The sequence below is a fragment of the Salmo salar genome, chromosome ssa09 (genome assembly GCF_905237065.1).
Source record: "Salmo salar chromosome ssa09, Ssal_v3.1, whole genome shotgun sequence".
Lineage (NCBI taxonomy): Eukaryota > Metazoa > Chordata > Actinopteri > Salmoniformes > Salmonidae > Salmo > Salmo salar.
In genome coordinates, this window is record NC_059450.1 from 61,226,777 (window position 1) to 61,242,311 (window position 15,535).

The following is a 15,535-nucleotide window of genomic DNA, read 5'->3' on the forward strand; positions in this document are numbered from 1 at the left end:
TCATCACTAAATTCTACTCAATAATAAGTTAGTTGGTGTATTTCATGAGGTTGTGGCTGCCATCTGGTGGTGACTAGAAACAATTGATGGCCCTTGAAAATATTAGTGCTTGAAAAAGTACTTGCAAGTCCTTAAATTTGTCTTGCCACTGTCTGTATGAACCCTGGGAATATATTCCGTGGTTCATCAGACAACATTGAGTTTACCTCATCAGTCCACATGCTTCATTAATAAGTGCATCGATGACGTCGTCCCCACAGTGACCGTATGTACATATCCCAACCAGAAACCATGGATTACAGGCAACATAGACACTGAGCTAAAGGCTATGCTTCCATTCTTGCTTCGAGGCAAGCAACACCGAACCATGCATGAGAGCGCCAGCTGTTCAAGATGACTGTGTGATCTTGTCCTCCATATCTGACGTAAGACCTTAACATTCACAAGACGGATTACCAGGATGCATACTCCGAACGTCCACTGACCACGTGGCAAGTGTCTTCACTGACATTTTTAACCTCTCCCTGACCCAGTTTGTAATACCTACATGTTTCAAGCAGACCACCATAGTCCCTGTGCCCAGGAATGCCAAGGTAACCTGTCTAAATGACTATCGCCCCGTGGCACTCAAAGCTTTTCATGGCTACAGATGTGAAAGGCTGGTCATGGCTCACATCAACACCATCATCGCAGACACCCTGGACACACTTCAATTCACATACTGCCCCAACAGATCCATAGATGACGCAATCTCTATTGCACTACACACTGACCTCTCCCACCTGGACAAGAGGAAAACCTATGTGAGAACGCTGTTCTTTGACTATTGCGCCGTGTTAAACACCATAGAGCCCTCCAAGCTCAACACTAAGCTCAGGACCCTGGGACTGAACACCTCCCTTTGCAACTGGATCCTGGACTTCCTGACCGGCTGCCCCCAGGTGGTGATAGTAGGCAACAACACAACCGCCACGGAGACCCTCCAACATGGGTGGCTGTCAGGGGTGCGTGCTTAGTCCCTTCCTGTACTCCCTGTTCACCCATGACTGTGTGGCCGTGTACAACAACAACATCTTAAAGTTTGCTGACGACTTAACGGTGGTTGGCCTGTTCACCAACAACGATGTGTCAGCCTATAGGGAGGAGGTCACTGACCTGGCAGTGTGGTGCCAGGACAACAACCTCTCCCTCAACGTCAATAAGACAAAGGAGCTGATCGTGGACTATAGGAAACGGAGGGCCATGCACGCCCCCATCCAATTCAAGGGGGCTGTTGTGGAGCAGATTGAGAGCTCCAAGTTCCTCTGTGTCCACATAACTAAGGAATTATCATGGTCCACACACACCAACACAGTCATGAAAAAGGCATAACAATGCCTCATCCCCCTCAGGAGGCTGAAAAGATCCGGCATGGGCCCTCAGGCTATATACAGTAGCGAGGCTACTATATATAGGCTGTCTTTTTACTGTTATATTTCTTTACTTACCTATTGTTCACCTAATTACTTTTTTGCATTATTGGTTAGAGCCTCTAAGTAAGCATTTCACTGTATGATCTACACCTGTTGTATTCGGCGTAGGTGATAAATACACTTTGATTTGATCCTCAAAAAGTTAGAGCTGCACCATTGAGAGCATCTTGACTGGCTGCATCACCTCTTGGTATGGCAACTGCTTAGCATCAGACCACAAGGCGCTACAGAGTTTAGTACATACGGCCCATTACATGACTAGGCCAGAGTTCCCTGCCATCCAAGACCTTTATATTACTCAATGTCAGAGGAAGGCCCTAAAAATTGTTCGACTCCAGTCACCTAAGTCATAGACTGTTCTCTCTGCTACCGCATGGCAAGTGGTACCGATGCACCAAGTCTGGAACCAACAGGACCCTGAACAGCTTCTACCCCCCCCCCCCAAGCCATAAGACTGCTAAATAGTTAGTTTGGGTAGCTTATGGGTAACTATTTAACTATCCGCAAGGACCCTTTTTACACTAACTCTGTTGACTGTTTTATCTATCCTGCTGCATAGTCACTTTATCCATACATATATGTACATATCTACCTCAATGACCTTGTACCCCTGCACATCAATTTGGTACTGGTACCCCATGTGTATAGCCAAGTTATCGTTACTCGTTGTGTATTCATTCCTTGTTATTATTTTCCTATTTCTTTTTTCTCTACATTGTCGGGAAGGGCCCATAAGTAAGCATTTCACTGTTAATCTACACTTGTATATCAAATTTGATTTGATAGCATCCACAGATGTTTTTCCATGATTCAGCAGGACGTGCTAACAGATGGCCACTCCCGGGTCCCATGTTTTGACACAGAGGGCCTAAGGAGAAGTACATATCCTCTGAGGTAGATGGGTGAGATGTCCCCCTCACGTGGCCAGGGTGCTTAATTTACTGGACTAGGGCAGTGTTTCCCAACCCTGGTCCTCGAGTATCCTCAAAAGTACACATTTTTATTGTAACCCTGGACAAGCACATCCGATTCAACTTGTCAAACCCTTAATGAGTTGAATGAGTTGTTTGTCAAGGGCTACAATGAAACTGACATGTTGGGGGTACTCGACGACCAGGGTTGGGGAACACTGGACTAGGGTGCTTACTGTACTATAGGGCCGTAGGCTTCTAATTGTGAAACTCTTGTGACTGGACCAAAGGCATTTTTGAAAGAAAAAACACTTTATTACAACATCAGCTGCGTCCTGGCTAACGGGTCTTCTGCCGAGTGAGGGATCTTCCAGACAGACCATCAACATTCAAATCCCGCTATTTAGATTTAGCTTCTTATTCTCTTAAAAGCCCATCCTCCCACTTTCCATCTATCCAAGTAAAGGAAATCAAATGTCAAAGCATGACAAAAACTGGACAAGTTTTTGTGAAACCTACAGGTGCGTATAACCTCATCTACAGCTGTAGTTACTTATCACTGTTTGAAGATTTACCGACCTGTGAGTCTACTGTCTTCATGAGGTGTATAGTCGTTAGTCTTTGGAGGTCTCTGGTATTTGTCTGCTCTGCTATGTCTGTCAGTAATGAACAGAGATAAGCCATGGCCGCAGGGTGTCAAAGGATTGAGTCATGCTGTCAATCAAATCTCAATGATTTTTACCTTTTGATTTTGTCTTTGACACTAACCATAGTGGTTTTCATATGTTGTCAGGAGATAAAATGTTGTGAGTTGACGGTTTGTCAAAAGTTTAGAAGACGCAGTTAGTAGGATGAGGATGCATTTTGTGGACTAAAACCAACACAAATGCACTCACTACAAACACACACTCGGACTACAAACATATGTACAGTATAGGCCTAGGCATGCACAGTGTCTTGGCCTATACAGTGCCATCACTCAGCCAGGCGTCTGTGCTCTGTCATCCCTGCCTCAGCAGCCGCCACAGTAGCATCGGTGACCTCTGCACTTCAAGTGGTCATGCTTTATGTTTAGTCTCAAACAGAAGCATATGCCAGTCAGATTGAATCATAACAGATAGCAGTGATCCCATGCAGGCCAATTTTGTTTTTGTATGAAAAAATCCCATGCCGTATTTTTGCCTGACCAACTGTAAACCTGAAGGCAATAAATAGCCCAAAGCTGTCCCTGGAATTTTGAAGCAACAGATGTGTGAGCTGTTGCTTTGGCCCAAAAGCAGCACCCTAATCAACAGCCAGTGGAATCGCGTCGCGCTAAATGCAAAACCTCATAAATGCTATAACTTCAATTTCTCAAACATATGACTATTTTACACCGTTTTATAGATACACCTCTCCTGACTCGAACCACGTTGTCCGATTTCAAAAAGGCTTTACAGCAAAAGCAAAACATTAGATTATGTCAGCAGAGTACCCAGCCAGAAATAATCACACAGCCATTTTCAAAGCAACTAGCATGCATCACAAATACCCAAAACACAGCTAAATGCAGCACTAACCTTTGACAACCTTCATCAGATGACACTCCTAGGACATCATGTTACACAACACATGCATTTTTTGTTCGATAAAGTTCATATTTATATATAAAAACAGCATTTTACATCGGCGCATGACGTTCAGAAAATCTTTTCCCTCAAATGCTTCCGATGATCAGCGCTACAATTTACAAAATTACTATTCGAAAACATTGTTAAAATTTAATATTGTCATTCAAAGACTTATAGATTAACATGTCTTGAATGCCATCTCTTTGCCAGATTTAAAAATAACTTTACTGGGTAATCACACTTTGCAATAAACGACGTGGTATGCCCAGAAGAAAAGTCTAGGCTATACATGTTGGAGCCATCTTGGAACGATCAACCATCAAAAATACTATTGTAAATAATCCCTTACCTTTGATTATCTTTATCAGAAGGCACTTCTAGGAATCCCAGGTCCATAACAAATGTAGTTTTGTTCAAAAAAGTTAATAATTTATGTCCCAATAGTGTTAGCGCGCTCCGAAGGCTAGTGAAAATGTACCGTGTGCGTCTGACTTGTCGTCAGGAATGAGCGAAAAAAATATATTTAAGTTCGTTCAAACATGTCAAACGTTGTATAACATAAATCTTTAGGGGATTTTTCAACCAGGGCTTCAATAATATTCCATTGGGATGGTTGCATTGTTTTTCAAAACGTTTCGAAAAGGGAGAGTAGCCATGGGCGCCGACGTCACAATGGTAATGGCCCATCCCCTGTGACCAATATCAACAGCCTCTCTTTGGGTCAGTTACTACCATAGAAGACTCAAACCACTTTGTAAAGACTGGGGACATCTAGTGGAAGCCATAGGAAGTGCTAAATGATTCACAAGCCCCTGTGTGTTTCAATGGCAAATGTTTGAAGTGATATCCACACATCAGATTTCAGTTTCCTGTTAGGATTTGTCTCAGGGTTTTGACTGCCATATGAGTTCTGTTATACTCAGACACCATTCAAACAGTTTTGAAAGTTTAGGGTGTTTTCTATCCAAATCAAACAATTATATGCATATTCTAGTTACTGGGCAGGAGTAGTAACCAGATTAAATCGGGTACGTTTTTTTATCCGGCCGTGCAAATACTGCCCCCTATCCCTAACAGGTTAAAAACAATTTTGATTTAGTACCCTAATGGTTCTCGTGTCGTTTTATAGGAAGGGAAATTGCTATCACGACCGTTTTCGGCTTGACGTCGGAAACCGAGGCAAGACAGTCGAGGGCGCAGGTGTCACGGTGTTGAATTGTCTGATTATTGCTGTTCCGTGTGAAAATACTGTTACGTGTCCACTTAACATGCGTAACCTCATGTAAATGCAATCGATAGCAATTGGATACAATTAACCTTTGACCATTGCCAACTGAAATTGAGAATTAATGTAACCTCTGTGAGAACCTTGCCTTAAACTCTGAGCGGAATGCTTACCATTTTGTCAGAGTTGAAGTGTGTTGTGGTCTGACATGAATAGTGCTGGTCTATTAGGGGAGCAAAAGTTCTGTCTGACATATATTACACCATGTCTGTTAGATAAGCTCATTGCTACAGGCTTTCTGTAATGTGACATTCATGATATAATAATGAAAACATGACAATTTAGTAATGTTACAGCAAAGCCAGATTCGTTTTTTTTATTTTTTATTTTCATATCTCACTTTCCAAGGACACATACACCAAGTCCAGTGGGTGCCTTTTTACATTGTGGGTGGGTGTGTGTGTGATTGTGAATGCAGAGTGCAACTACCTAAAGTGTTGTGGACTGTGACTGTAGGGTAATTGTACATTAGTGTGGGTGTCCCTTCATGTCCCTCAGTGTGTGCGTTCATGTGCGCACTTACTCACTGTCCTCTGTTTTGGCCATCGAAAGGTTCATGTTTAATAGTGTTAGCATAGGCCCAAGTGGTTTACCAAGTAACGTGTGAACAAAGTACAATGGTAGCACTGTGTGTGTGTATACAGTTGAAGTCGGAAGTTTACATACACCTTAGCCAAATACATTTAAACTCAGTTTTTCACAATTCCTGACATTTAATCCTAGTCAAAATTCCTTGCCTTAGGTCAGTTAGGATCACCACTTTATTTTAAGAATGTGAAATGTCAGAATCATAGTAGAGAGAATTATTTATTTCAGCTTTTATTTCTTTCATCACATTCCCAGTGGGTCAGTTTACATACACTCAATTAGTATTTGGTAGCATTGCCTTTAAATTGTTTAACCTCTATGGGCTAGGTGGGACGCTAGCGTGCCACCCGTGGTGCACTCCATCAACAGCAGGTGCATTTCAAGAGCGGCAAATTTGAATCCAAATAAATGTCAAAATTCAAATTTTTCAAACATACAACTATTTTACACCCTTTGAAAGATAAACATCTCCTTAATCTAACCACGTTTTACGATTTCAAAAACGTTTTACGGCGAAAGCATAAATTTAGAGTATGTTAGGACAGTACATTTACAAGAGTTGTGTGTAATATTTTGTCAATTCAAAGACAGGGTCACCAAAACCATTAAACCAGCTAAAATGATGCACTAACCTTTTACAATCTCCATCAGATGACACTCCTAGGACATTATGTTAGACAATGCATGCATTTTTAGTTCTATCAAGTTCATATTTATATCCAAAAACAGCGTTTTACTATGGCATTGATGTTGAGGAAATCGTTTCCCTCCAATAACCGGCAGTCAAGTCAGCGTCACAAATTAAATAATTAAAATTAGAAAACATTGGTAAAATATTATATTGTCATTTAAAGAATTATAGATTTACATCTCTTGAACGCAATCAACTTGCCAGATTTAAAAATAACCTTACTGGGAAATCACACTTTGCAATAATCTGAGCACTGCGCCCAGAAAAATACGCGTTGCGATACAGACTAGACGTCATGTTGGGGAGATCTAAAATACTATGTAAATAATCCATTACCTTTGATTCTCTTCATCAGATGTCACTTCCAGGTATCACAGGTCCATAACGAATGTAGTTTTGTTCAAAAAAGCTCATCATTTATGTCCAAAAATCTCCGTCTTGTTAGCACATGATCTAAGCCAGCCGGACTTCTCGTCATGAACGAGGGGAAAAAATATATTTACGTTCGTTCAAACATGTCAAACGTTGTATAGCATAAATCATTAGGGCCTTTTTTAACCAGAACATGAATAATATTCAAGGTGGACGAATGCATACTCTTTTATAACGTATTGGAACGAGGGTACCCAACATGAACTCGCGCGCCAGGTGTCTAATGGGACATCATCGTTCCATGGCTCTTGTTCGGTCAGATCTCCCTCCAGAAGACTCAAAACACTTTGTAAAGGCTGGTGACATCTAGTGGAAGCAATAGGAAGTGCCAAAATATTCCTCAGCCCCTGTGTTTTTCAATGGGATAGGTTTAAAGGCAATACAACACATCAGGTATCCACTTCCTGTCAGAAAATGTCTCAGGGTTTTGCCTGCCAAATGAGTTCTGTTATACTCACAGACACCATTCAAACAGTTTTAGAAAATTTAGGGTGTTTTCTATCCATATGTAATAAGTATATGCATATTCTAGTTACTGGGTAGGAGTGGTAACCAGATTAAATCGGGTATGTTTTTTTATCCAGCCGTGTCAATACTGCCCCCTAGCCCTAACAGGTTAACTTGGGTCAACCATTTCGGGTAGCCTTCCACATGCTTCCCACAATAAGTTGGGTGAATTTTGGCCCATTCCCCCTGACAGAGCTGGTGTAACTGAGTCAGGTTTGTAGGCCTCCTTGCTCACACATGCTTTTTCAGTTCTGCCCACAAATTGTCTATAGGATTGAGGTCAGGGCTTTGTGATGGCCACTCCAATACCTTGACTTTGTTGTCCTCAAGCCCTTTTGCCACAACTTTGGAAGTATGCTTGGGTCATTATCCATTTGGAAGACCCATTTGCGACCAAGCTTTAACTTCCTGACTGATGTCATGAGATGTTGCTTCAATATATCCACATACTTTTCTGTTCTCATGATGCCATCTATTTTCTGAAGTGCACCAGTCCCTCCTGCAGCAAAGCACCCCCGCAACATGATGCTGCCAACACCATGCTTCACGGTTGGGATGGTGGTGTTCGGCTTGCAAGGCTCCCCCTTTTTCCTCCAAACATATTGATGGTCAATATGGCCAAACAGTTCTATTTTTGTTTCATCAGACCAGAGGACATTTCTCCAAAAAGTACGATCATTGTCCCCACGTGCAGTTGCAAACCGTAGTCTGTCTTTTGTATGGCGGTTTTGGAGCAGTGGCTTCTTCCTTGCTGAGCGGCCTTTCAGGTTATGCGGTGTACCTGTGGATGTATTTCAAGGCCTACCTTAAAAGTTCTTCTTTGCTTGACATCATGGGAAAATCAAAAGAAATCAGCCAAGACCTCAGAAAATAATTGTAGACCTCCACAAGACTGGTTCATCCTTGGGAGCAATTTCCAAATGCCTGAAGGTACTACGTTCATCTGTACACACAATAGTACGCAAGTATAAACACCATGGGACCACGCAGCCGTCATACCGCCCAGGAAGGAGACGTGTTCTGTCTCCTAGAGATGAACGTACTCTGGTGCATAAAGTGCAAATCAATCCCAGAACAACAGCAAAGGACCTTGTGAAGATGCTGGAGGAAACAGGTACAAAGGTATATATGTCCACAGTAAAATGATTCCTATATTGACATAACCTGAAAGGCCGCTCAGCAAGGAAGAAGTCACTGCTCCAAAACCGCCATAAAAAAGCCAGACTACGGTTTGCAACTGCACATGGGGACAAAGATCGTAGTCAAGGTATTGGAGCAGCCATCACAAAGCCCTGACCTCATTCTTGTAGAAAATGTGTGGGCAGAACTGAAAAAGCGTGTGAGAGCAAGGAGGCCTACAAACCTGACTCCGTTACACCAGCTCTGTCAGGAGGAATGGGCCAAAATTCACCCAAATTATTGTGGGAAGCTTGTGGAAGGCTACCCGGAACATTTGACCCAAGTTAAACAATTTAAAGGCAGCGCTACCAAATACTAATTGAGTATATGTAAACGTCTGACCCACTGGGAATGTGATGAAAGAAATAAAAGCTGAAATAAATCATTCTCTCTACTCTGATTCTGACATTTCACATTCTTAAAATAAAATGGTGATCCTAACTAACGTAAGACAGGGAATTTTGACTAGGATTAAATGTCAGGAATTGTGAAAAACTGAGTTTAAATGTATTTGGCTAAGGTGTATGTAAACTTCTGACTTCAACTGTGTGTGTATATGTATGTTTATTTATTTATTTATTCAACCTCACTTACTCCCATAATCGTGGTTACACTTTCCTCGCAGAAAGTGAGTCAAGGAAAAGTCATGTTTGAGGTAATTCACTCCTGGGATGGGCCTCTGATCATTATTTGACATTGGTTAACCTGGGGAGAGAGGTCATTTGGAAGTGTGGGTTTCACACAGAAATGGACAGACCTAGAGGACTGTGTGTTTGTGTTTGTGTGTGTGTGTGTGTGTGTGTGTGTCAGCCACTAAAACAGTGGAGGTTGAAAGTGGGTGTGTAATATAAAGATGGTTTGTGGCCTCATACTGTATTGTAGCTGTAATTTTTTTTTTTAAAAGGTCTTGTTCAAGGGAATAGTTCTAATTCATGTTTTATCACAGACATGACAGAAGATGTACGTATTTTCCCCATTTATTACAGTAAAACACACTGACTGTACCATCAGTGGGCTACTGGCAAATGCATCCGATGACATTTACACCTGCAAATAGAACTTGATTTCTATGGTATATCAGACTGTCAATTTAAAAAGTTCAACATGCAACATAATATCCCTTTTGGTTTTGTGGACAGAGTAGGATATCACTTTTTCTTCCCACATGTCTAAAAACCTTTAAATCAGGGAGTAACCTTTTCCCTCCCTCCTTCCCTCTCGCACTGACAGTAAGGCCAGATTGTCATTTAATAAAAAGGCATTCCATTTAGCTGATTTTCCACCAAGGAATTATGTTTGGGAATGGTTCCCAAATGCATGCGTCTATTTATAATTGCACCAAGTATGTTTTTAAGGAGGTTGGTTGTTCTACACCTACATTAAAACCATGTGTATCCTACTATTCTTACTGTGCCGCATGTACTGTATATCTGAGGTCGTATTTTCACAATCATTATGCACTTTATGAGCCTCTGTTTCCCGTACTGTAATACGAAGGTAATTAAAAACATGCCATTGTGATGGAAAGCCTTAATAGGATTAAAGAGCCTATCGGCTTGTTGGTTTTTATAGCCGTTAGTGGTCCAGCCAACCAATGGCTAGCAAGCGAGCAGTCAATCAAATGGGCCCGATGCCGTTACTTGCACCTCCAGATGAAGAGCTATAAAACCTTTTTTTATTGACATCAAAGACATCAAATAAAAGTTGGCTGAAGCAACAAGGATGATCTGTTTATCTCTGACTGAGAACATAAGATGTTTTGTCTTCTGGAAGAGGTGTATCTGAGGTGTACAGCCATGAAATATTGCTTGAAGGGGAATAGGCTCTTTTGTCTGGAATGATATTGCACAAAATGTCCGTGTTCTATCTCCGGGGGAGTGAAATAATAATTTTGCTGCAACAGCTTGCCTACCCAAACAAGGTGGCTTTTCTTTTTCCTCTCTGTGGTTGGTGTTGGAAGCCAAGTTTAAAAAAAAAATTTTTACTTCTGTGAAAGAACCGGTCTTGACATGCGACCGTTCATTATTATTTGTGTCTCACATAATTCTCTCCCTTTCCTACCTGGCGTGCCACCAACCCTAAATGGAAACATCCAAATCTTTTGACGGTGTCTGACGTGTTATCTCACCAAGCTGTGCCATCCCCATTTATTCATCTCATATTTGTGGTTGACAGCACTGTATTTCGTGCCAGATGTACAACCGGTATCACAGTGGATCAAATCGAGTTGGATCTTGGATCAGACACTTACACACACTGTCTTTCTGTTGTCGACGACTCCCTTGGTCAGCAATGTTGTCCAGACAACGCAGTCAGCACTCGGGAAAACTCCCTGCTATTGCTCCCTGTAATAGTGATCTGGGGGCATCTGACCAACACTGGCAGAAACCACTGTGTTACAGATGTATAGTCTACCCATCCTTGTTAAATCATACTAACGTGGCAAGATGTAAGATTTGTGAGATGGTTCTGCACAGTCTCCCTTTGCCTGACTCTTGATTAGAGAATGGAAATGCTATCCTGTGCCATTAAAATCCAATTGTTCATCTGGAAAAGCTTACTTTCTTCTTATTTCTCAAAGTTGCCTGTTTTAAAGCCGATCTCCCTGATACATCTGTATGTGACATCACAACACTGTTTCTTAGCAGATTGGTTCAGCTCGCTATTATTGTCGTGGTGGGTGGTCAGGTGGGAGGCAGGCAGTGAATTTTGGGCCGGTAGGCTGGCAGACAGACAAATTATTGACAGTGTATTCTCCTTGAGGTGACAGGCCCTGATGGAGAGAGGGAGTGTAGAGGGGCAGCGTGAGGGTTGTGATTTAAGACCCCTTGGCCGCAGGTCCCGGGGGAGACCGGCTCGTTGTGGGTAGCTCGTTAAGTCCTTCCAGGAGTTTATGGAGACAAGATGCTGAATCATAGTGTATTGTAGCTGTAATTTAAAAAAAAGGAACCGCTGACAGCGGTGTAAATGATAGTGTCAGAGAGGTGCTTCTTTTGGGAAGCTTTCAGATGTTTTTTTTCTGCTGTGGTTGTAAAAGTCACTCAAATATTTTGCCCCTATAGGGAAGGACACGTGCTTCTTGAAGCAACACTTGATCTTTTATCAAACGGTAGTGTTCAGGCAATTATATACTTCACTAAATAAATTAAGCTTAGTAGATATTGTGATGTTCAGTGTTTAGGCAGGGGCAGTGGACTGATGCTTTACTATGCCGAATGGCAAACTGGAACAATTATTTTGGCCCACTCAAATGCAGTATGACAGCCCCAATCATAAGTGACCCTGCTTTAGTGTTTGCCCCTCTGACCATTCAATGTTTTAATGGTTTTTCTATTAACAAAAGTAGATTATTTGTCAGACAGAGACTATAGTGAGAATGACATTGCAAGCAGACCTTACATGTTCCATGCTTCTTCCCTAGTTTCATACTTGCGCTCTTACTAGCCGAAACCAACTTCTTGTGAGTAAAAACTTAGTGTGTGGTGATTCCTTTGAGGATTATTTCATTGATCCACATCAACTCTCTGAAACAGTGCTGCGCTGGCAGAACATAAAACCATGAAGTCCACATTTCAATACAGAGGTCTCATAACCATTTATTAAGTTATACTTTTATTACTCCACTTTATTACTTTTAAAATATTATCAGAGGCTCTGACGATCAATATTTAATAAAGAAGCAATTTTAGCTGGTAACTCATAGCCTCTGTCGAATAAATTATTCTTTATCAGTTCGGTGTTCGCATATTTAGCCTGGAAGAACAGTCTGTGCATTCTTCCTCTTTCCTCAGAGATATTATTATTTACTTCTATCATCATTACTTTTTTCTGTGTTTACATTGTATTATATTGGAGGTTGTGGGGCTTCCATCCCATTTGCATTTCCCAAAAATGGATACAAGGTTTATTGTTTTAAGTATGGCATTTCATTATTCCAATACATTGCCATCCAAAAACAGTTTATTTTTTTCTTAGCCTTGTGCATTAGTAGGTTTCTGCCATGTTCTGAAATGGCCAACATCTTTAATAAAACCACAATTACAACCCCAGCAGGGATGAAGTTGACCATTCCTTTTCATCTTTACACAATCTTTCATCTTGTCTCAAACAACTCTTCTACCAATGTAAATATAATATACAGTGCCTTGCGAAAGTATTCGGCCCCCTTGAACTTTTCGACCTTTTGCCACATTTCAGGCTTCAAACATAAAGATATAAAACTGTACTTTTTTGTGAAGAATCAACAACAAGTGGGACACAATCATGAAGTGGATGAAATTAATTTTTTTAACAAATAAAAAACTTAAAAATTGGGCGTGCAAAATTATTCAGCCCCCTTAAGTTAATACTTTGTAGCGCCACCTTTTGCTGCGATTACAGCTGTAAGTTGCTTGGGGTATGTCTCTATCAGTTTTGCACATCGAGAGACTGAAATTTTTGCCCATCCTCCTTGCAAAACAGCTCGAGCTCAGTGAGGTTGGATGGAGAGCGTTTGTGAACAGCAGTTTTCAGTTCTTTCCACAGATTCTCGATTGGATTCAGGTCTGGACTTTGACTTGGCCATTCTAACACTTGGATATGTTTATTTGTGAACCATTCCATTGTAGATTTTGCTTTATGTTTTGGATCATTGTCTTGTTGGAAGACAAATCTCCATCCCAGTCTCATGTCTTTTGCAGACTCCATCAGGTTTTCTTCCAGAATGGTCCTGTATTTGGCTCCATCCATCTTCCCATCAATTTTAACCATCTTCCCTGCCCCTGCTGAAGAAAAGCAGGCCCAAACCATGATGCTGCCACCACCATGTTTGACAGTGGGGATGGTGTGTTCAGGGTGATGAGCTGTGTTGCTTTTATGCCAAACATAACGTTTTGCATTGTTGCCAAAAAGTTTGATTTTGGTTTCATCTGACCAGAGCACTTTCTTCCACATGTTTGGTGTGTCTCCCAGGTGGCTAGTGGCAAACTTTAAACGACACTTTTTATGGATATCTTTAAGAAATGGCTTTCTTCTTGCCACTCTTCCATAAAGGCCAGATTTGTGCTGTATACGACTGATTGTTGTCCTATGGACAGAGTCTCCCACCTCAGCTGTAGATCTCTGCAGTTCATCCAGAGTGATCTTGGGCCTCTTGGCTGCATCTCTGATCAGTCTTCTCCTTGTATGAGCTGAAAGTTTAGAGGGACGGCCGGGTCTTCGTAGATTTGCAGTGGTCTGATACTCCTTCCATTTCAATATTATCGCTTGCACAGTGCTCCTTGGGATGTTTAAAGCTTGGGAAATGTTTTTGTATCCAAATCCGGCTTTAAACTTCTCCACAACAGTATCTCGGACCTGCCTGGTGTGTTCCTTGTTCTTCATGATGCTCTCTGCGCTTTAAACGGACCTCTGAGACTATCACAGAGCAGGTGCATTTATACGGAGACTTGATTACACACAGGTGGATTCTATTTATCATCATTAGTCATTTAGGTCAACATTGGATCATTCAGAGATCCTCACTGAACTTCTGGAGAGAGTTTGCTGCACTGAAAGTAAAGGGGCTGAATGATTTTGCACGGCCAATTTTTCCGTTTTTTATTTGTTAAAAAAGTTTGAAATATCCAATAAATTTCGTTCCACTTCATAATTGTGTCCCACTTGTTGTTGATTCTTCACAAAAAATTACAGTTTTATATCTTTATGTTTGAAGCCTGAAATGTGGCTAAAGGTCGAAAAGTTCAAGGGGGCCGAATACTTTCGCAAGGCACTGTAAAAGTAACATTTCCCAAATATTTTTCCAAGGAGTCCAAGATTCCCAGCATGAGAAGATAATCCCCGTCACAGGAGAGGGAGTGATCCATAGTCCGGACTTCCCACTCACCTACCCCAGGAGTACCGTGTTGGTCTGGAGACTAGTGGCCTCCAATGACAACATGAGAATCCAGTTATCCTTCGACGAGAGGTTTGGCTTGGAAGACCCAGAGGATGGAATATGCAAGTAAGATCATAAGCATAAACACATATGAAATATGCATATAACATATTGTAAATACAACTAAGACTTATATTACAAATGCAACATATAGACAACATAGCTACACTGTATATACAAAAGGATGTGGACACCTCTTAAAATTAGTGGATTTGGCTATTTCGGCCACACCCGTTGCTGACAGGTGTATAAAATGGAGCACACAGCCGTGCAATCTACGTAGACAAACATTGACAGTAGAATGGCCTTAAGGGCTTTGACTTTCAGTGTGGCACCGTCATAGGATGCCACCTTTCCAGCAAGTCAGTTCGTCAAATCTCTGCCCTGCTTGAGCTGCCCCGGTCAACTGTAAGTGCTGTTATTGTGAAGTAGAAACGAGTGTTCTGCCCTCACAATGTGTGTAAGTATAAAGCTTGGCAGACAGCTTATAACTCCCAATAAAGACCCCGGAGGCAGGAGTACCATTTTTAACCTCTATGGGCTAGGTGGGACGCTAGCGTGCCACCCGTGGTGCACTCCATCAACAGCAGGTGCATTTCAAGAGCGGCAAATTTGAATCCAAATAAATGTCAAAATTCAAATTTTTCAAACATACAACTATTTTACACCCTTTGAAAGATAAACATCTCCTTAATCTAACCACGTTTTACGATTTCAAAAAGGTTTTACGGCGAAAGCATAAATTTAGAGTATGTTAGGACAGTACATTTACAAGAGTTGTGTGTAATGTTTTGTCAATTGAAAGACAGGGTCACCAAAACCATAAAACCAGCTAAAATGATGCACTAACCTTTTACAATCTCCATCAGATGACACTCCTAGGACATTATGTTAGACAATGCATGCATTTTTAGTTCTATCAAGTTCATATTTATATCCAAAAACA

The 15,535-nt window shown here is 41.4% G+C and overlaps 1 protein-coding gene across 2 annotated transcripts in view; it reads left to right on the top strand.

Annotated features, from left to right (window-relative positions):
* pdgfc (platelet derived growth factor c) overlaps positions 1-15,535 on the top strand; it is a 153,631-nt gene that overhangs the window by 74,030 nt on the left and 64,066 nt on the right. For both annotated transcript variants that reach the window (XM_045723874.1, XM_014211934.2), the window contains exon 2: positions 14,460-14,655. In XM_045723874.1, the coding sequence (XP_045579830.1) occupies positions 14,460-14,655 (196 nt within the window). The remainder of the gene's footprint in view (positions 1-14,459; positions 14,656-15,535) is intronic.